Consider the following 18937-nt stretch of genomic DNA (forward strand, 5'->3'; position numbering starts at 1 on the left):
TTCAACAAGGAGCCTGTCAGACTGCTCACCATGGCTACAGGCTACCAAAACTCGTCTCTAGGCGCCAAGTGGTTGATCCTGGACGTCGTGCGCGTCTGTCTAAAACCCAATGCGGAAGTCTTCTCAACACACACGTGCACTGCAGGCATGGTCACCATCACCCTAGCATTTAGACAACTCTTGCCAAAGTTACGAAAGAGCCTCGTGAGTTTGCGAAAAGCCAGCAGCAGCCACTTTCAATCTCCGCTAAGGGACCATGTGGCAGAACGGCTACAGACTTCCCGCGCTGATCCATCCGTGCCATCCTTCAACCAACGAGCGGCCGACAACCAACCCGACCGCCCTGATCCTGGCCTGAATATGCCGGTATTTGAACGGCAGTAGCAATTGCAGCAAGCTCTTACCAGGACTGTCGTTTCTCGGTAAGTTAAAGTGACTGTCACTTGGAGACACGTTTTATGCGCGCACACACACTCTCTCTGCACACTCTGAGGTCTCACCCTGCTTTCTCAGCGATTATCAAGAGCCATGGTTGCCAGTGAGCTCCCTAAATGTATTCTAATCGCACTCGACGGCGACAAGACCGCGCGCATACTGCAGCCAAGCGCAAAAGGTAAAGGTTAAACAGTATTTTAGAATTCGTGTGGTATAGGCGCCGGGGGTGAAGGCCCCATTGTGTTAATGCTAAGTAGGTAATGGGCAGAAGGGCAACCAGCTCCTAGTGAGCCAGCTAGATGTATGCACGTTCGTACGTACGGTGTTGAGCCACCTAGTAGAGAGCCAGGCCAGGCAACGCTCACCCGTTTCCCGGGACCTGGTTGAGCTGACTGAACTTTCATCATCCCTGTCCGCTGCCGTCGAAGAGCACATTCCAGGCCAGTCCTGCTTTCCGCCATCGATCAATTCATCCGTTCACGAGAGAAAAGTTGTCGAGTCAAGTCGAAGGGCTCGCGCTAGCACCAGATGCCCGATGCTCTCGACATCAGGCCGATCGGTGTCGTTTTATAAGTGTCGTATTTCATGTACCGGCAAAGTTGGCGTCAATAGCAGCCGTAGCCGTCGTCGGGTGGGTAGTGGTTAGCGCAAAAAACGAACCGTTGTCGCCGCTGCATGCGCCGTTTGAGCCCGCCCACCATCACGCATGCATACCATGCCATGCCGAATCGACGGAAAGAGAAGAAGGTGAAAAAGGACCCGTCCCATATCAGTATGCAATCATCCTGCCACTTCCACTTTTTGCCCGTACAACTCCGAACTGAAGTTTCCCTTGAAAAGTGCCCCGTTTTGATGCCCGCCAGAGAGTTTGATGGCCGAACCAGAGTTTAGAACGCCGTTGTGCCGTTGTTAAAGCCGATTGGAGAAGCCTTTTGAACGCCGTGGCCGCCGCTGGTGTTCTCGACTCCGAGTTATGCATTATGCAAGCAAAGAATCTGTTGAAAAGTGATGAAAGGAGAGGAGCAGAAGCTGCTTGATTGACCATGGTCAGTCAGCCAGCGCATGTCAGCAGCGAGGTGAACATCCTAGGCATAAGGCGCCAAGCGCTGGTGGGTGCTAGGGTTTTTGAGGAATTCGTCCAAGGTGCGGTCCCAGGCGCGCTGCTCCTCAAGCTTCTTCGCACCTGTATGTACGCGCGTGCACACACGCTCCCAGTTAGCTGGCGTTGTGCACGCAGGGAGCGTTCGTATCAGCTTCACTTACGGAGTATCTCTTTAGGCGTGAGGGGCGTGGGCACGCAGGGAGGCTTCGTGCGTCCCGCCTTGGCTTCGCGTGGGTGGGAGTCGACCGGGGTATTGAGCTTCTGGGGAGCCTTCGGGCGGCTGTGGTGCGCATTGCCGCGCATGGCATTCAGTGCATTGCGCACAATGGTAGGAACCCAGCGCGACATGGTGGACGTGGTTGTTTTCACAATTGGATGTGTGTGGTGTGGTGTGGTGTGTGGATTGGAGAGCGACAGGGCTGGTAGTCGATGCGAGGAGTGGTTATATCTGGTCGAGGGAGCAGAGGGCGACAAGATGTTGGGTGGGAGGGCTGTGTGTAGCTTGTCTGGAGAGGGTTGGCGAAGACAACAGTGGCTCCCCTCTACCGTTGGGAAAGAAATGGTGAGTGATTTGCCCTGCGCTCCGGGTCCATTGCACTCAGACACGTCGAAACATAGGCCAATTTTGGGAAGAAGGGACTATAGAGACTCTCTTCTTCATTCTGGAAAGAGCCATGTATTCAAACTCGACCACAACCTTGTCATTACTTCGTAACTGCCCGGCGCGACCCGCGGCCACAAAAGAAAAACCTGCTATTATAGCCAGCAATACATCCGCCTCTTTCAAGTGTAACGCGTCCCGAATCATCGTTTCTCGTTGACATACTGGCCCTGCAATGCTTGTCCTCCCAACGGCTCGCCAATACCCGAAGATCCACTCTGCGGCAGCGCGTTGCCGAATCCAACCACTCCACCAGGCTCGGATGAACCACCTCCAGGTTGACCTTGGCCAAGATTGTCATTGGAGATTCCGGCTTTGTCTTTGACTTCTTGGGGGATGTCGCCGCCATCGCCGCCGCCGACGACGACCTCACCTCCACCCTTGACACGACCAACAACCATTCCCTTTGCTACAGACTTGAGCACTGCACGACGGGATACGCCGGCAACGTCAATGTAGACAAGACCAACATTCTTGACGCCTCCAGAAAGATCTGCCGTGAGACGGCCGGCGTCTTCGCCGTACTTGTGGCCGACCACGGCCGTGGCTGCGGCACTGCCAGATTGCAACAGACTTCTTCCAGAGGCTTCGATACCATCGACAACGGTAGAAAAGGCAATCATGGACTTGTTAAGGATACCAGGCTTGTAATCGGCCCCCTTGTCCTTTCTGGAACGGCCGCTGATTGAAGCACCCAAGTTTTGCGCATACTTGGTCGCCTGGCCCACAGTCTTTGCAGATAGAGTGGCAGCGCTGGACGTAAAATCGTGAATCTTCCTAACGCGCTGGTGTGTTGCTGGCTGGAAAGTGACCGGATTGTTGGCTGGCTTTGTCTTTTTCATGAATCCCTCTGCTCCCGTCGTCATCATGTTGCTAATGTAGCTTGAACCAGTGACAATAAGCCTCGAGGCCGCAGCGGCGTTCTGCACAAGGGTCGAGTTCTGGTATGCCGGATGTCTGGCCATGCGCAAGTATTCGTCGGAGATGGGGTGGACTGCGACATGCTGACCGTCTGAGGAAATTTCGATTTCGACCGGAGCTACACAATGTCAGCATCTGCAACCATGTTCAGGGGAGGCAACGTACTCTTTGAACCAGGCTTGAGTGCGGCATCCTCTTCGATTTGAGCACCTTCGGCCAGCTCGCCGACCACGCAACCGTCGTCCTCGTCGACAAGGACGACCTGGCCATGTTGCGACTTGCCAGTGCCATGAACGTACGCTTCTCCAGGCTTGAAGTTTCCCGGATTGTAGGATTTCTCTCCTCCAAAGCCCGCGCCCTCGTAATGGGGCGGAGGGCCCTGCGCGCGCTCCAGGAATGCGGTGCACTGGGCTAGAATGGTCTCGAAGGTATCGACATCTTCTTGTGTAACACCCTGGCCGAGGGGTGGGAATTCGATGCGCGTGAATGCGCCGCTCTCGGGACCGAGATCCCAGCGTGGGATCAGATAGCTGTTGGGCGGCTGGTGGTAGATTTGCGTCGTCGCAGGAAGGGGCAAATCCAGCTCGGGCGGCAGGTTGAGATGCAGGTAAAAATCCTCTTCGGGAGCTTCGTTTTGGGCGCGCGCGGCAGAAACGTCGGCGAAGGGGCTGGAGGTGGGGACCATGAGCAGCGACAGCGTTTGCGGACCCGAGGGCGTCAGCGAGTCCTCCTGGCCATGTTGGATATGGTAGGCCTTGATTCCAGGGATGGAGAACAGCAAGCGAGGGTCGTTGTGGCCGGCCATGTTTGCGAGAATGGGGAGAGGAGAGGGTTGCGCTGGCGTGGAGACGTGGAGGCGTCAACGTCTTTATGTAGGTGGTGATGTAGGTACGTCTGGGCGATGCGATGTCATAGGTTGTCGTCAGTGCACAGCCACGGTGGTGTGGCAGCCAGCGCGGGATGCACCCGACGCCACAGGCGCCTGGAGAAAAGAAATGTTTCACAGCGTCGGGCGATCAGCGTCAGGTCCAGTGCCATCCGTGTCGCGTCGCGTCTCTCTGAACTCGCTGCATCGATTACTTTCCCATGAACATGTATAGTCCTGAATCCGTCGTCCATAGCGCCCACGCCGTCCAGCCATGATCGACGGCTCGAGCTTGGCGCGACCCCAGTGGGTCCCGTCTCCAACTCGTCCACAATCTTTTGCCGCTCTTTCACCGCTCCGCTTCTTTGAGTCGTCCACGCCATTTTTTTTTTTTTTTTTGTCCCTCTACTCATACCCTCACCGGTCTCGACACTTTTCTCAGGGGCTCCTCATTCTCCTGCTGCCTTGTGCCAATTGACCGCACAAAGAAAAACAAACGGACTCCTAGCTCCTCCTCTCCAGCTCTGGCGACGCGCCAGGTCTTCAAAATTTCGTCGGCAGCTCGCCACTTCTTTTCTCCAATCTACGTCTGCGTGGCTGCCACCAAGCAGTCACCGCAGACCATCTTCTTCACCACGTCTCTCGTGCAAGACTCCGTCCTCGGACAGGCCCCGCGGCTTCACTCGGGATGGTGGAGCCACACTTGCGAATCCGATCCGCCCTCGGCCTTGTCTCGAGGACATGGCGAATTGTTCGACGCAACCTGCCGCCCTTGAACTTCATCACGCTGCACTATGCCTACTTCATCCTCACCTGTCTCATCTCGGCCGTCATTTTCTGGGGTGCCTCGACTCCAGCCAAGAGCGTCAACTTCACCGATTCCGTCTTCCTCTGCGTGAGCGCCATGACGCTGACGGGCCTCAATACGGTCAACTTGTCCGAGCTCAACACCTTTCAGCAATTCATGCTCTTCTTCCTGATCATGATTGGTTCGGCCATATTCGTCTCGTCCTTTGTTCTCCTTGTGCGCAAGCGAGCCTTTGAGGCCAAGATCCACAAAGTCGTCCAGGAAGGAAAGGCGAACCAGGACAAGCCCGGCCGAATTTCCTTCAGGCGGCATTCGTTGTCGCGGGCGAGATTTGGGTCAACCCAAGACGTCAAGTCTGTCGGGGAGACTAGTCCAGACCTTGCAACATCCGACGGCGAGGCGCATCTGCCTGCTCAAGAGCACTTGGCCATGACAACCGAAAAGACAGTCCAAATTCAAGAAATTGCGAAGCCAGAGCCGCAAGCTGGCGATCACATTCTGCCGTGCACTTCTACGGACGATCACATCAGTTTCAGTCCCGACGTGACTCCCAGCAGACGCCCTCGCCGCCATAGCCATCGTTTCCAAGGCGTCGGCGCTTACTCGAGTGCAAGCCTGCCCCAGCAGCTTGGGACCAACCGCAACTCAATTTACATGCACCACTCTCCGCAGGTAGACCAAGATGATCGATCGACCATCGTAGACGACAAGATTTCAGAGATTGGCGAAAAGTCTCTTGCAAAAGGATTTTCTGGCTTCGTCGGACGCAATTCGCAGTTTTACCACCTTTCCGAGGCCGAACGACTTGAAATTGGTGGAGTCGAGTACAAGGCGGTCAAGTTCTTGTCCATAGTCGTGCCTTTGTACTATGTTCTCTGGCAGCTTCTTGCCTGCATTGGGATTGGTGCGTACGTTGCTCACAACCGACCATCCACAGCACACGAAAACGGGCTGAATCCTTGGTGAGTAAGATTGACTTGCCGGAGGCTCCACTCACTGATGGCTTCTAGGTGGGTCGGTGCCTTCAACGCCGTTTCGGCATTTAACAACTCGGGAATGAGCTTGCTTGATGCCAACATGACGGCGTTCCAGACGGCCTACTACATGCTCCTGACAATGGGATTGTGCATACTGGCAGGCAATACCTGCTATCCCATCTTCCTGCGCCTCATTATCTGGACGATTCGCAAGCTTCTGCCCAATACTGCGGGTTGGGATGACCTGCGTAACACGCTGAGGTTTCTGCTCGACCACCCGCGACGCTGCTACACCAACCTGTTTCCCTCCGAGCACACATGGTGGCTGGCGCTGTCCGTCATCACGCTTAATGCCATTGACTGGGCAGCCTTTGAGGTGCTCAACATTGGCAACAAGGCCATCAACGACCTGCCAGGTGCGGCCGAGGTCATCGACGGCCTCTTCCAAGCCATGGCCGTGCGCTCCGGCGGCTTTTACGTCGTCTCAATGACCCAGGTGCGCGTCAGCCTGCAAATTCTTTACGTGATCATGATGTACATTTCCGTCTACCCCGTCGTCATCACCATGCGCAACTCCAACGTGTACGAGGAGCGCAGCCTGGGCATCTACGCCGACGACCCCGTCTACAGCGACCACGACGACGCGCGCCACGAAAAGTCGCTCGTCGGCTTCGTCACGCGCCGGCTCCGCGGCCCCAAGAGCGACGGCGGGCCCCAGACCAAATCGTACTTTCTGCGGCAACAGCTGCGGGCGCAACTCGCACACGACCTGTGGTGGCTGGTGCTCGCCGTCTTCATCATCATGATCATCGAGGGCAGCCAGTTCGAGCGGGACCCGGCCAACTTCTCCGTCTTCAACGTCATCTTCGAGACGGTCAGCGGCTACGGCTGCGTCGGCATCTCCATCGGCGTGCCCGACGACGCGTACAGCTTCTCGGGCTGCTGGCACAAGCTGAGCAAGCTGGTGCTGTGCGCCGTCATGATTCGCGGCAGGCACAGGGGCTTGCCCGTTGCCATTGACAAGGCGGTCCTGTTGCCGAGCGAGGCCATGTTTAGAGCAGAGGAGGAGGACGCGCAAATTCGCATGGTGCGGACTGTCAGTCGCAGGGAGAAGGATATAGTGTGAGACAATGCCGCGATCGATCTTACCCAAGTGTTCGGTTCGAATGGAAAGATGGAAAGACTCATCTGTAAATATCTGGGGCTTGGTTGGTCTCGAGCATGTGCACAGCCAGAGCGACCACCAGCCAGCCTCCTCGACTTGTACATATGCGCGTACCCCAGATACAACTCAAAGTGACCAAGGGAAAGCAAATGGACACTCGGTGGTCCACATGCTCCTTGTTCCTCTCTGCGAAACGTCATCGATCGCATCGTCTCGACTTTTCTGCCTTTGTTCTCTATCTCTATTCTACTCCGCAAGTGCCACGCCGTTCGCCCCTGGAGACAATGCGCCGTATAAATCGCCACTTTCGTATTCTGGAGGGCCAGCCACATGGGCACGACGCGCTTCTCGGTCGGCGATGTGATGCAAACGGGCTGCGTGTCGGGAGGGGATGAATTATGGACGGGATGGAAATATTGTGCTCGAGGAATCAGTCGACAATGAATGGACAATAGCGGCAGTGACTGGAGACACCCAGGGAACGGAAGAGAGGATGAATGGAGGAGGAGGAGGAAGAAGAAGAAGAAGGAGAAGAAAAAGGAGTGTAAGAAGGCGGCGTGATTGACGAGTTTTCTTTCCCACATTTTCTTTCCGTTGGGGCTGTGTCGATTACAAGAATCGATTGGACGGGTAAGTGACTTCATCAATCGCATCCATCTGTCGAGCAGTGATGGGCGACGGAAACTTTCAGCCACGAGATGATGGCCGGCCTTGAGGCACGCGCGCCGCGCGATTTGTTTTGGCCAATGGCGTGCGGTTGGGGCGCGTGTCGGACCGTATGCGGCAGGTCTATCCAAACGCCCTCTCTCGCTTCACTTGCATCACGAACGTCCCTTTCGCCAGCGTCTAGCAAGTGAATGCAGATTCGGTACGACGGTGACCGAATGGCCGCATGATCGGGATGGCGACGTTGAGCCGTCAGTCAGTCAGCTTGCTACGAAATCGATTCGACTGTTTGACTCGTGGGTTGAGTGATTTTTCGAAACGGAGGCGCATGCGAGTGTTGAAGCAGGAGAAGAAAAAGATAAAAGAAGAGGTGGAGCCCTGAAGTGCGTGTTGTGGCGGCAGTTGAATTCCAGCGGCGGGCAGTGCCGAAGACATGGCGGTAGTTGAGCACCGGCGCGTGGAACCAGGGTCTTCAGGGTTCCTTGGCAGGCGCCGATGCAGAGACGTTGGACCGGGCTTGAGAGAGCCTTACGTCTTCAATTGTCTCGGGGCGGTAGGCGGAGCAACAAGATTTGAGTCGGACAAATGAGGTGGTCTGGATTGGAGCCGACCTGGAAATCATGTTTTTGCGGTCACATTCCAGCCCTGCCACCGCTGACGGTGTTCATAGCGGCAGCTAAGCCGCGCTAAGAGATGGTTCCCGAGATGAGGTTTGCAGCGGCGGGAGCACTTCAAGGAGACGGCATCCTGACAGACCCGGCAGGTGAATGGTGGGAGACAAGGCCGATTGGAGTCGCGAGACGAAGATGAAGATGAAGAAGAAGAAGAACAGGAAGAAGAAAAGAGGCGACGTCGGTAAAGGGCCACATCGAGGCTGCTGATTGGCTTGTTCCGCCCCGTGGGGTTTGTCCGCAAACGGACTAGTCCGTTGGTCTCCCAAACCAACACCCAGTTTGCATCTCGAACCGTCTGGCGCGCCCCTACTGTATGCCCTCGCCTTTTCTAGAACACCAGCTAGAACACCTGCCGGCGAGATGGGCGTGACGCTGCTCTTCTCTTCTCTGCTCTGCCCTGCTGGGCTGAGGTGATGGTTGACGGTTCGGCGGCATCCATCCAGGGCTAACCTGCCAGACGAAAATGCCTCAGCCAACCTGCCCTGCGCTGCCCTGTCCTGGGACTGGACTGCACTGGACTGTCACACACCGCCGCCCCGATCAATACACATTCATCGCATGCAGACCAGGCGCCACATCCATTTGCTCGCACTTCTCCTCTACACAGCCACTGCCTCCCTTCACCCCCCAGATGCCCTGTCCGCTGCTCCCAAAAATGCCGCAACCACGGTACCCTCCGCCAGCTAGCTGCTGACAGTCATTTCTGCTCTTTATCAAGTCTTTTGCCGTGCTGGTCCATCAATCTCCTTTGTCTCGATCTTTTGCGCTGTCGTCTCTTCCCAATCCTCCATCTCGTCCTCAGGAGCTCGCTCCTACACCTCGCCGTCATGACCGAAAAGCCCCAGGCCAACCTTTTCCCGCCTCAGGATGACCTGGAAATCGAAAGAGCTCCAAGTCGCACAATTCGCTATGCCGAGGATGTCGAGGCTGATCGCCGCCGAACAATCCACCGCCGCAGTTCCATGGACTCGACCAATTCCGGTCGCACAATGCGCTCCCTGGGTCGCCGCGAAGTCGACCCCAGTGTTGCTTTGCCAATTCACTTCCGCACCCTGTGCGCAGACTCTTTCTTCATGTCATGACAGTTTGACTAATCTCCTTCAGTTCGTTCAATGTTGAGCATAGCCAGTCAAGAGAGGTACCTGAGGCTGTCAAGGTCAAAAGCAAGAAAAAGTCAAAGGAGGACGATGCTTTCGGTAAGACGTCACGGGATCCTTTTCCACACCAGGCAGCACCAACTGACCGCTCAGACTACGCCACCGTCGACTGGCACAAGATTTCCCCCAACGACCTCCTTCTGCGTCTCTCTACCTCCTTGACCCAAGGGTTGACCACAAGTGCTGCCGCGAGAAAACTCAAGGAGTTTGGTCCCAATCAGCCGTCTCCCCCTCCATCACGATGGTTCCGCAAGCTGCTCTCATACTTCTTTGGAGGTTTCGGTCTCATCCTGCTGGGCGCCTCTATACTCGTCTTCATCGCCTGGAAGCCGCTCGGCCAGCCACCGGCAGTTGCCAATCTTGCATTAGCCATTGTGCTCGCCATCGTCTTTTTTGTACAAGCTGGCTTCAACTTCTATCAAGGTCAGCCCTTTGCTAGTTGAAAAGTCCAATGCTCACGCGCCACAGACTGGTCCAGCTCCCGCGTCATGTCGTCAATCAAGAACATGTTGCCAGAGGACTGCATGCTTCTGCGCGAGGGTACGAAACAACATTTCGCCGGTCTCGACATTGTTCCCGGAGACGTCTTGTACCTCAAGATGGGTGATAAGCTCCCTGCAGATGTTCGCCTCGTCGAGTGCTCTCCTGACGTTCGATTCGATCGCTCGATTCTGACAGGCGAAACTGTTCCTCTTCGCGGCACGGTCGAAATGGTTAGTTGCATCGACGATACTCCAGTGCGTTGCTAACTTCAAAGACCGATGAAAACTTCCTCGAATCTTGCAATGTTGGACTTGCCGGTACTCACTGTGTCTCTGGGTCCTGTGTCGGCATCGTGATAGGAACGGGCGATCGCTCCGTGTTCGGCCGTCTTGCAAAACTCACAAGCACCCCCAAGGCTGGTCTCACAACTCTCGAAAGGGAGATCTACTACTTTGTCGCCGTCATTGTCGCCGTAATGGTGACCATGGTCATTATTGTCATTTCTGTGTGGGCTGGCTGGCTCCGCCACGAGCACCCCGACTGGATCAGTGTCCCCGTCCTGATCGTCGACTGTGTCAGTGTCGCTGTCGCTTTCATTCCAGAGGTGTGTACAACGAACATCATTGATGCTCATTTGCTGATCCAAAAAGGGTCTTCCAATCGCCGTCACCGCCAGTTTGACCATTACCGCCAACATTATGAGGAAGAATGCCGTTCTATGCAAATCCCTCAAGACTGTCGAGACTCTTGGAGCTGTCAGCGTCATTTGCTCTGACAAGACTGGCACCTTGACGAAGAACCAGATGCGTGTCACAGACTGTCTCGTTGGCCGCGATGCTCTGTCCGCAACCGAAGCTGCTGGCAAGATCCAACTCTCTCGCGTTGCAGTCAACATTTTGGAGCCTTCGCTCGGCTGCAAGCACTTGGCCACTGTGGGCGCCGTTTGCAATGCCGGAGAATTCGATGCTTCCACCATGGACAAGCCTCTCATCGAACGCAAGATCAACGGTGACGCCACCGATACGGCCGTTCTCCGCTTTTCTGAAGGTCTTGTTCCTGTCCAGGAGAGCCGTCAGAAGTGGCGCAACGTCTACCGTGTTGCATTCAACAGTAAAAACAAGTTCATGATCCAAATGGCTCGGCGCGATGTCTTTGAGCCCACTGGAGACGCCCAGTTTGACGAAGAAAGCGCAAAGCCTGAGGACCTGGTCATGATGATCAAGGGAGCCCCTGATATCCTGATGCCGCGTTGCTCTCAATACATTGACTACGACGGGCACAGCCAACCCTTGAGGCAGGAAGACGTCAAGTTCCTCGAAGATGCCAAGAACATTTGGTCGAGACAAGGCAAGCGCGTCATCCTAGTTGCCCAGAAGATCATGCCAAAGCACGTCACCGACATGGCAGTCGAATCCAAGGAGTTTGAAGACGCAGTCCTGGAACAGAGCAAGAGTGACCTCGTCCTTGTCGGCCTCGTCGCCATTGTTGATCCTCCCCGCGATGAGATCCCTGAGGTTGTTCGCACTCTCCGCGGTGCTGGTATTCGCCTTTTCATGGTCACTGGCGACTTTCAGCTGACTGCTGCCGCCATTGCGGCCGACTGTGGTATCATTACCAACCCACCCGAAGAGGTACACGACGTTTCGGCACTCCCAACGAACCCATCAAAAGAGCTCTCCATCTCCGAAGGCAAGATGCCCGCCTTGGTCCATCCCAGCGATAGCAGTGACAGCTACGGCGGAGTCCGCTCCATAGTCCTCTCTGGAGCCGACATGAACACTCTTACCGACACGCAATGGGATGTCCTCTGCAAGTACGACGAAATCGTCTTTGCTCGTACCACGCCCGAGCAGAAGCTCAAAATCGTGCTCGAGTTGCAAGCGCGTCACGAAACGGTTGGGATGACAGGCGACGGTGTCAACGACGCGCCGTCGCTCAAGCAAGCAGACATTGGCATTGCCATGGGCGGCGGTTCCGACATTGCTATTGAAGCCGCGGACATGGTCCTCCTCGAGTCGTTTTCCGCTGTCGTAGAGGCTGTCAAGTACGGTCGTGTCGTCTTCGACAATCTCAAAAAGTCCATCTGCTACCTCCTACCCGCCGGCAGTTTTTCAGAATTCTGGCCTGTCATGACCAACGTCTGTTTTGGCTTGCCCCAGATCCTATCGAGCTTTCTCATGATCATTATTTGCTGCTTCACCGACTGCGCAGCTGCAACCGCCATCGCCTATGAGAAGCCCGAGGCCGATGTGCTTCTTCAGAAGCCACGGAACCCGCGCAAGGACCGTCTCGTCGACTGGAAGCTCGTCCTCCATGCCTACGGTTTCGTTGGCATGATCCAGTGCGTCACTTCATTCTCCATGGGCTATTGGTATGCCCAGCGCCAAGGACTACCCTTTTCGGACCTATGGTTTCGCTTCGGCAAAGTGCCCTCGCACATGACTGAAGAACGCTACACGGAAATCCTCAACACAGCATCATCGATTTATTTCGTCAACCTGGTTGTCATGCAATGGTTTAACTTGATGGCCGTGCGCACGCGCCGTCTATCTCTGATTCAGCATCCGCCCTTTGGCCGGAAGGAGACCAACAACTATCTGCTGTTCCCTGCCATTCTATTTTCCCTTGTCGTTGCCTTCATCTTCTTGTACCCGAAGAGCGTCCAGGACGTCATTGCTAGCACCACCGTGCCGGTAGAGTACTGGTTCCTGCCCATGGCGTTCGGCACAGGTCTGTTGTTGCTAGACGAGACAAGGAAGTGGACTGCGAGAAAGTGGCCTCGTAGCACGGTGGCCAGACTGGCGTGGTAGATTGTTTCCTTCCTTTTGAGCTAGATATCTCCTCACGGCGCCCTGTTCAAAACTTAACGGCTGGCCTTTTCTTCCAAACTGTTCTTCCCGCAAGCGAGTCTTTTATCAAACTTGACCAAGCGTATTTCGGCTTAGCCCACAGATTCTATCGTACAGCACGGTTTGACTTGGTGTTCACACCTTGGACCAGCCAGATTGTTGAGCCAATGAGTGTACAAGACGTCCATGTTGCACGTAGAATAAATACCGTCTTCTTCCATTCTTTTGAAGTGTCTTTGGGGTTTTCAGCTGATGGTAGGACAAGGTGAATGAGCGATATTGAAGTCAAGTCTCCCTTTTTCCCTACGCCCCAGTCATTTCCAGAATGGAGTGGAGTGACTGTCCATGGGTTAGTGGACTTGTCGGAATACTCCCTCCGCGGGCGCCGGTATACTCACCACCGGGCAAACAGCTACGCCATAGCAGTCACCGCGCCCGCTCTACCGCCTGCTCTGAAAAGCGTTAGCGCCTCAAGGTCTTGATTCTCGCTTGTTTATAAGGACAAATTTTGGTGTTGGCGGTTCTTAATCCTCACCACCTTCAACTCGTCATCCCTCTCGCCGTTCGTCGACCGCACTCTCGTCGCCCTCAGCAACCTCGTCGCCCTCGACGCTCTCACGCCCAGCCACGACACGCTTCGTCGCCCTGCTGAGTCGTCAAGCCCACAACAAAAGTAAGTCCTCGCTACACAGCTCATCCAACCCAACCTCAACCTCAACCTCCACACTCTCCGGTCTCAAAATCATTCACCATGACGCCTCGCAACATCCCGACCAAAATTGCTTATGCTGATTGGCTTGCGAAGTCCACCGCGCAGAGCCCAACGTCCTCGGACCCTGCAAGCCCTACGCCTCCAACTCCTACGACTCCTAGACGTCGCGGAGCGAGAGCTGGTCGCAATCAGCGTTACCAACCGTTCGACTACACTGCAGTCGAGACCCCGCCTCCAGAAGTGCCATCTCAGAGCACTGAGCCTCAGCCTTCGCACGAGAGTTCCGCGAACGAAGGTGTCCCTCTTAACGACGAGCAGAAGATTGCTGCCGAAGGTGACGACCAGAACCAACGCCTTGCTTCGAACTCGCGCGAAGTCACGCCCGAAAGTCAAGGTTCCATTCAGCCTACCTTGACCTCCCCGTCTCAGACTACCGCTGTCGACCCCGACCTCACCTCTTCTCAAGAACAGCCACCTCAGACTCCTGCTGTCGACCACAACCCCTTCCCTTCTCAAGAACAGCCACTTCAGACTACCGCTGTCGACCCCGACCTCACCTCTTCTCAAGAACAGCCGCCTCAGACTCCTGCTGTCGACCCCGACCTCTTCTCTTCTAAAGGACAGCTGCCTCAGACTACCGCCGTCGACTACGACCGGACCGCTTCTCAGGAACAGCCTCAAGCCGACTCTTTGCACCAGCAGAGTCCAGTCACTCCGGTGAAGAGCACTTACAGCCAAGCTGCTCAGAAGAATCTCCCTCTGCGCCAGAAAGACCCCGTCACCCACACCCACAGTCAAGCTGCTCAGCAGACCCCTCGCCGTCGCCCATCCGCCATTCACACTCCCAGTCAAGCTGCTCAGCAGAGGCACCACCGTCGCACGTCCGCCGACTACACTCAAGGTCAACCTGCTCGAGCTGCTCATCAGGGCCACCACCGTCGCACGTCCGCCGACTTCATTCCAGGTCAAGCTGCTCATCAGAGCCACCAACGTCGCACTTTCGCCGACTACACTCGAGGTCAACCTGCTCGAGCTGCTCATCAGGGCCACCACCGTCGCACGTCCGCCGACTACATTCAAGGTCAAGCTGCTTATCAGGATCACCACCGTCGCACTTCCGCCGACTACACTCGAGGTCACGCTGCTCTAGCTACTCATCGAACCCACCAGCGTCGCACGTCCGCCAACTACGACTACGAGCAGGGCTTCCAGCAGATCGCATATCAGCAAGCCAACCTCAACTCCACCCAAGCCTCCACCCAAGGCCAGCAACAGCACACCATCCCTCAAGCCAACCTCCACGAGCATCCGCACCCACAAGCCACGCGCTACCACCCCGCCTTTCTCCCAGACCTTCCGCAGCCTTTAGAGTTTCCGACTCCCGAAGCCCACACCTACAGCGAGCTTTACGGCGGCTACTTTTCTAAGCAAGACTTGCGCTACATTCACCACGTCTACGACAACTTGAGCCAGCAAGCCTTCTTCGCTTTGCACAACATGCCTTTCAACGAGCCCCCCTCTTCCTCTGTGCCCTCTTCCGCTATGCCCTCTTCCGCTGCGCCCTCTTCCTTCAATGACGCCGCCTCTTCGACCTCGAACGAGTCCATGGACAAGTACGCCTGGGCCCGCGGCATGGTGGCCCGTGAGCGCGCCCGTGAACGCGCTGAACAAGAAGAGGAGCGCATGCAAGCCGAAGCTACGCAGTTCACGCCGTCGTTGTCCACTCCCCATGCCTACGGCAGTCAGCTTCACTCGCGCCAGACGAGCGGCACCAGCTACCACTCCGGCCCACAGCAGGCCAGGCCCGCCTTCGGCCCTCACCCAGGCTTCACCACCCAGCACGGCACTCCTCATGGCACTCCTACCACCGCCGCGGCCATGCCATCGATGGCGTCTACCTCAGGCAACATCACGCCCACCGCCACGCCTACCAAGCCGAAGATGATTCACCTCGCGCCCGATGTCCCGGTTTCCAACGACTCGTGGCCCGTTTTCCGCTTGGCGCTCGCCGCACGTCTCCAGTTGCTGCAGAAAGAGGCACAGGAGTACGAAGACCGTGTCCGCCGCAACGCTGCCTTGGAGAAGCAGCAGCAGCAGCAGCAGCAGGCGGCTGGCGCTCGTGGCGGCCACGCCCGCAAGGGCAGTTGGCTCAAGGAGAAGGGCGGCGCGATGCACCGCGTCGAAGACCAGACGTTCGGTGGCCTCCCATTTGGCACCACCGGCGAGCAGCAGGAGCAGCAGCAGCAGCGCAAGGGCAGCGCTGACGACAGCATCGCTGCGTCAATGGCGCAGCTCACCCTTGCCGACATCGCGGCCGGCAAGGTCGACATCAGCAAGCGCCAGCTGATGGCGTTCTCGGACGAGGAGCTGTTCGGCTCCTTTGGCTTCAAGGAGCCGGGCCCGGAGCAGGTCCAGGACCTGTTCAACAGGTACCAGGCCCTGCTCCTGGCTCCCGCCGCGGCCGCCGCTCCCGCTGCCGCCCCCGTTCTCCCCGGCCCCGGCCTGGGTTTCGGCGTGGCCACCCCCGCCGCTGCTGTTGTTGTCCCGGCTGCTGGTGCCGCAGACCAGCACTTCCTCGCCGACACGTACTCGGCGCACGGCGGCCCCAGGCTGCCGGCCGAGCACGTGTCGCGCGCTCTGCGGGCTGGTGGCCCGTTTGTTCCCGCGCCGGGCGCCCCTGGTCCCGCCCCGCGTCCCGTCGTCAAGTCCTCTGCGGAGGCAAAGCCTGCGGTGTCGGCCGTCGCCCCGGCCCGCAAGAAGGAGACGTTCGTTCCCGGCGTCAGCGGCGCGTGCTTCGGCACGTTTGACCGTTCCGTCTGGAACGGGAGCCAGCTGCCGCGGGAGCTGCGTCGGGGAGGGGAGGAGAAGAAGGGGGAGGAGGGGAAGGAGAAGGAGAAGAAGAAGGAGGAGATGGGCTTTTTGCCCGGCCTGGGTTTTGACCAGGTCTAGGGGGGAGGGGAGGAGTGGTGGGGATGAGGGGACGGGGGGAGATCGGGGGGTGGTGGTGGAGGTGGAGGAGGGGGGAGTTTTATACCCGGGCCGCAAGGCCACACAAGTCTGGTTTTAGGTAGCCTGGTGTACCAACAGAATGCAGTGCTACCTTTTTGATTGTCAGTGCCCGTAGACTTGAGATGTGGAAGGCCTCGTGGGCATTTGGACAAAGGCTTAAGATGGCACCTTGAGCCTGGAAGAAGTATAAGAAGATCTGAGGCACATGAGGAACTTTCATGCGGGCACTTCCAACAGGGCAACAGGAAGCCTTTCAGTCTTCTCCGAGCGTAGAGTACCGTCGTGGGACTCGCGGGGATGGGCATGAGAAGTACTTGTGAACTTCGGAAAGATCTGTGTAGGGGTAGCGTAATTCGCGTTCATACTCCAAGTGGCAAAGCATTCAAGAATCCTGATTTTTCTGCGATAGGAAAACAAGCAAACAAACGCAGGGGGACCCGACGAGGGACGATGGCGCGGGATTGTGGGATGAGAAGAGTACAGCTGCGAACTTTGATATCCACAGAAAGAAAGCGTGATGACGGTCAGAACTCTTTCTCATTGTCGGGCGAATGCGTGGGGAACTCACCGTCTTGGAGCTGCAAAAGAGTGGAAAAACTTAACACAGACCACCGAATAGGCTACCAATTTGCTGGTCGCGAGTAACAGAGTACGAGTTCGACAAGTCTTGCTCATAGTTTAAAAATGTAGCATTCTACGCGGCAGAAAAGACCGCAGACAGACGAGCAGTAGTTTCGAGCCACGGCTTCCAGCGTCTGATCCAAAATAACAACGCCAGCCCACACAAGATCCCACCGGCCGAGGTCCTGTTGCGCCAAAAACACCACGCATGCATGAAAGGGAGGAGGAACTAGAGAAAGAAAAGAGGGAGAGAGGGCGACCTTTCCAAACAGACATGCCAAAAAGGAAAAAAAGAACAGCAAGATCTCACAGAAGCACCTCCTTTGCGTCCCTCGGATGGCTCTCGCCGGGACAGTAAGGACACTTGAAGCGCGCACCCTTGCTGATGCGGTCCAGAGACTCCTTGGCAATGACGTGCCCGCACGGCATCATCATGGGCGGATTCTGATCCGTGCCTTGCTCCTTGGAGACGGGGCACACAAAGATCGAATGGAATTGGTACGAGGGTGGGAGCGGGATTTCGACCTGAAAAAGTCAGTTTGCTTCAAGGTGGCGCCGGGGCAACATGCTTACCGGGAGCTCGTTTTGCGTGGTCCATTCCGTCCGCTTCTCCTTCATAATGGTCTGCAGCTTGAGCAGGGTCGGCAGGGCTATGGCACCGGCAGTGGCGGCAATGTACAGAGGCGAGTCTGCAGAGAGGCCAAGCAGAGAGCAGAATTCCCTGGTGAATGAGCTGGCAACTTCCTCAAACGCATTCTCATTGTAGAATGTGCGCTTGTAGGGCGAGTCGGCCATGTTTTGCCAGAACGCCATGGCGCCGAGGAGCTGCTGGATTTCTTTGGCGTATCGGTTCTGGAAAACCCCAAACTCGCTCCTAGCGTACGCCCATGCCCTCAGCGGCCCCTCTTCCGGCGATGTTATGGATCCATCGTGGTCGTGTCCCATGAAAAGACACACGTATTGCAGTCTGCAGAGCTCGAATTCGAGGTTACTGCCCCGAGCCTCGAGCTGGGCGCTGTGCTGCCTGCTCCACGCAATGGCGGGTATCAAGTTCTGCTGTTGTTTCAACTCGTGCAAAATGTGGTACATATCCGCAAACTGCTGCTGAAGCGCTCCGCTGTCGATTGATCCGCTGGTAAAGGCCCTTTCCCATTGTTCGCTGTCGTGGGGTTTCGGCGTTCCGGCCGTCGGTTCTGGATGGGGTGGGTGTGTCTTTGCCTCTTCGATAAAGGTGGACGCCACACCGAATTGGCCTTCGCGGAGGAGATGCATGGCAATGGCGCGGTTCACGAGAGATGGATGCGAGGACAAAGCGTCATTCTCAGCGGCGGGGAGAGGCTTATCCTTGAATTTCTGGGGATGTGTCAGCGTGCGCCAGAGCTGTCGAATCGCATGGCACGCACCTTGTCGAGAGCCTTGCCATACTTTCCAAGTGCCTGATGGACCTCCTTGAGTTGTTCGTTGATCTTATCAAAAGACTGCTTGGCCGGCGTCTGCAGCTTGGCCAGTTGGATTTGCGCCGACGTTGGATCTGGCTGCATGTTAACATGGCGATGGCATGAGCGAGAATGAGGGCGCGAGTCATTTACCGGCAGCAATGGCAGCTCTTGTCTTGGTGAGCAAGTCGATGGTGTTTTGCACATGGTTGATGCTCTTGCTGAGGTTGCCCTTCTTCTCGAGCTTGTCGTGCTCGGCCTTGAGCGAGTCCATGGCGGCGAAGAGGTCGGGTAGGCAGGAGGATAAGGATCAAGATGGGAGAGATGGTTCGAAATGGACTGTGGCAGCAGCGACGCTAGCGGTTGCCATGCTCAGCGGCCAAGGGGGACATGTCA

The 18937-nt window shown here is 56.5% G+C and overlaps 5 protein-coding genes across 5 annotated transcripts; 3 read left to right on the forward strand and 2 right to left on the reverse strand.

The window, feature by feature from the left end:
• Positions 1 to 2072: 2072 nt before the first annotated feature.
• J3D65DRAFT_650238 (senescence-associated protein-domain-containing protein) lies at positions 2073 to 3924 on the reverse strand (the record flags this gene model as incomplete). The annotated part of the gene is made up of 2 exons (XM_066802428.1): positions 2073 to 3237; positions 3285 to 3924. 2 exons carry the CDS (start codon positions 3922 to 3924, stop codon positions 2342 to 2344), a joined length of 1536 nt encoding a protein of 511 aa, XP_066657832.1. The 3' UTR covers positions 2073 to 2341.
• Positions 3925 to 4192: 268 nt separating this feature from the next.
• J3D65DRAFT_616873 (cation transport protein-domain-containing protein) lies at positions 4193 to 7226 on the forward strand. Its single transcript, XM_066799490.1, has 2 exons — positions 4193 to 5754; positions 5803 to 7226. Exons 1-2 carry the CDS (start codon positions 4673 to 4675, stop codon positions 6893 to 6895), a joined length of 2175 nt encoding a protein of 724 aa, XP_066657833.1. The 5' UTR covers positions 4193 to 4672; the 3' UTR covers positions 6896 to 7226.
• A 1628-nt stretch (positions 7227 to 8854) lies between these two features.
• Positions 8855 to 12878, forward strand: J3D65DRAFT_260254 (uncharacterized protein). Its single transcript, XM_066794866.1, has 5 exons — positions 8855 to 9328; positions 9379 to 9854; positions 9900 to 10144; positions 10189 to 10518; positions 10565 to 12878. The coding sequence occupies exons 1-5, from the start codon at positions 9102 to 9104 to the stop codon at positions 12722 to 12724; spliced, it is 3438 nt and encodes a 1145-aa protein (XP_066657834.1). The 5' UTR covers positions 8855 to 9101; the 3' UTR covers positions 12725 to 12878.
• A 373-nt stretch (positions 12879 to 13251) lies between these two features.
• J3D65DRAFT_691981 (uncharacterized protein) lies at positions 13252 to 16424 on the forward strand (the record flags this gene model as incomplete). Its single annotated transcript, XM_066803929.1, has 1 exon — positions 13252 to 16424. Exon 1 carries the CDS (start codon positions 13515 to 13517, stop codon positions 16422 to 16424), a length of 2910 nt encoding a protein of 969 aa, XP_066657835.1. The 5' UTR covers positions 13252 to 13514.
• Positions 16425 to 17411: 987 nt separating this feature from the next.
• Positions 17412 to 18815, reverse strand: J3D65DRAFT_665646 (CTLH/CRA C-terminal to lish motif domain-containing protein; the record flags this gene model as incomplete). Its single annotated transcript, XM_066802856.1, has 4 exons — positions 17412 to 17630; positions 17679 to 18458; positions 18509 to 18636; positions 18695 to 18815. 4 exons carry the CDS (start codon positions 18813 to 18815, stop codon positions 17412 to 17414), a joined length of 1248 nt encoding a protein of 415 aa, XP_066657836.1.
• Between the last annotated feature and the right edge of the window lie 122 nt (positions 18816 to 18937).

Source organism: Phyllosticta citribraziliensis, assembly GCF_038025025.1.
Source record: "Phyllosticta citribraziliensis strain CPC 17464 chromosome Unknown J3D65scaffold_3, whole genome shotgun sequence".
Lineage (NCBI taxonomy): Eukaryota > Fungi > Ascomycota > Dothideomycetes > Botryosphaeriales > Phyllostictaceae > Phyllosticta > Phyllosticta citribraziliensis.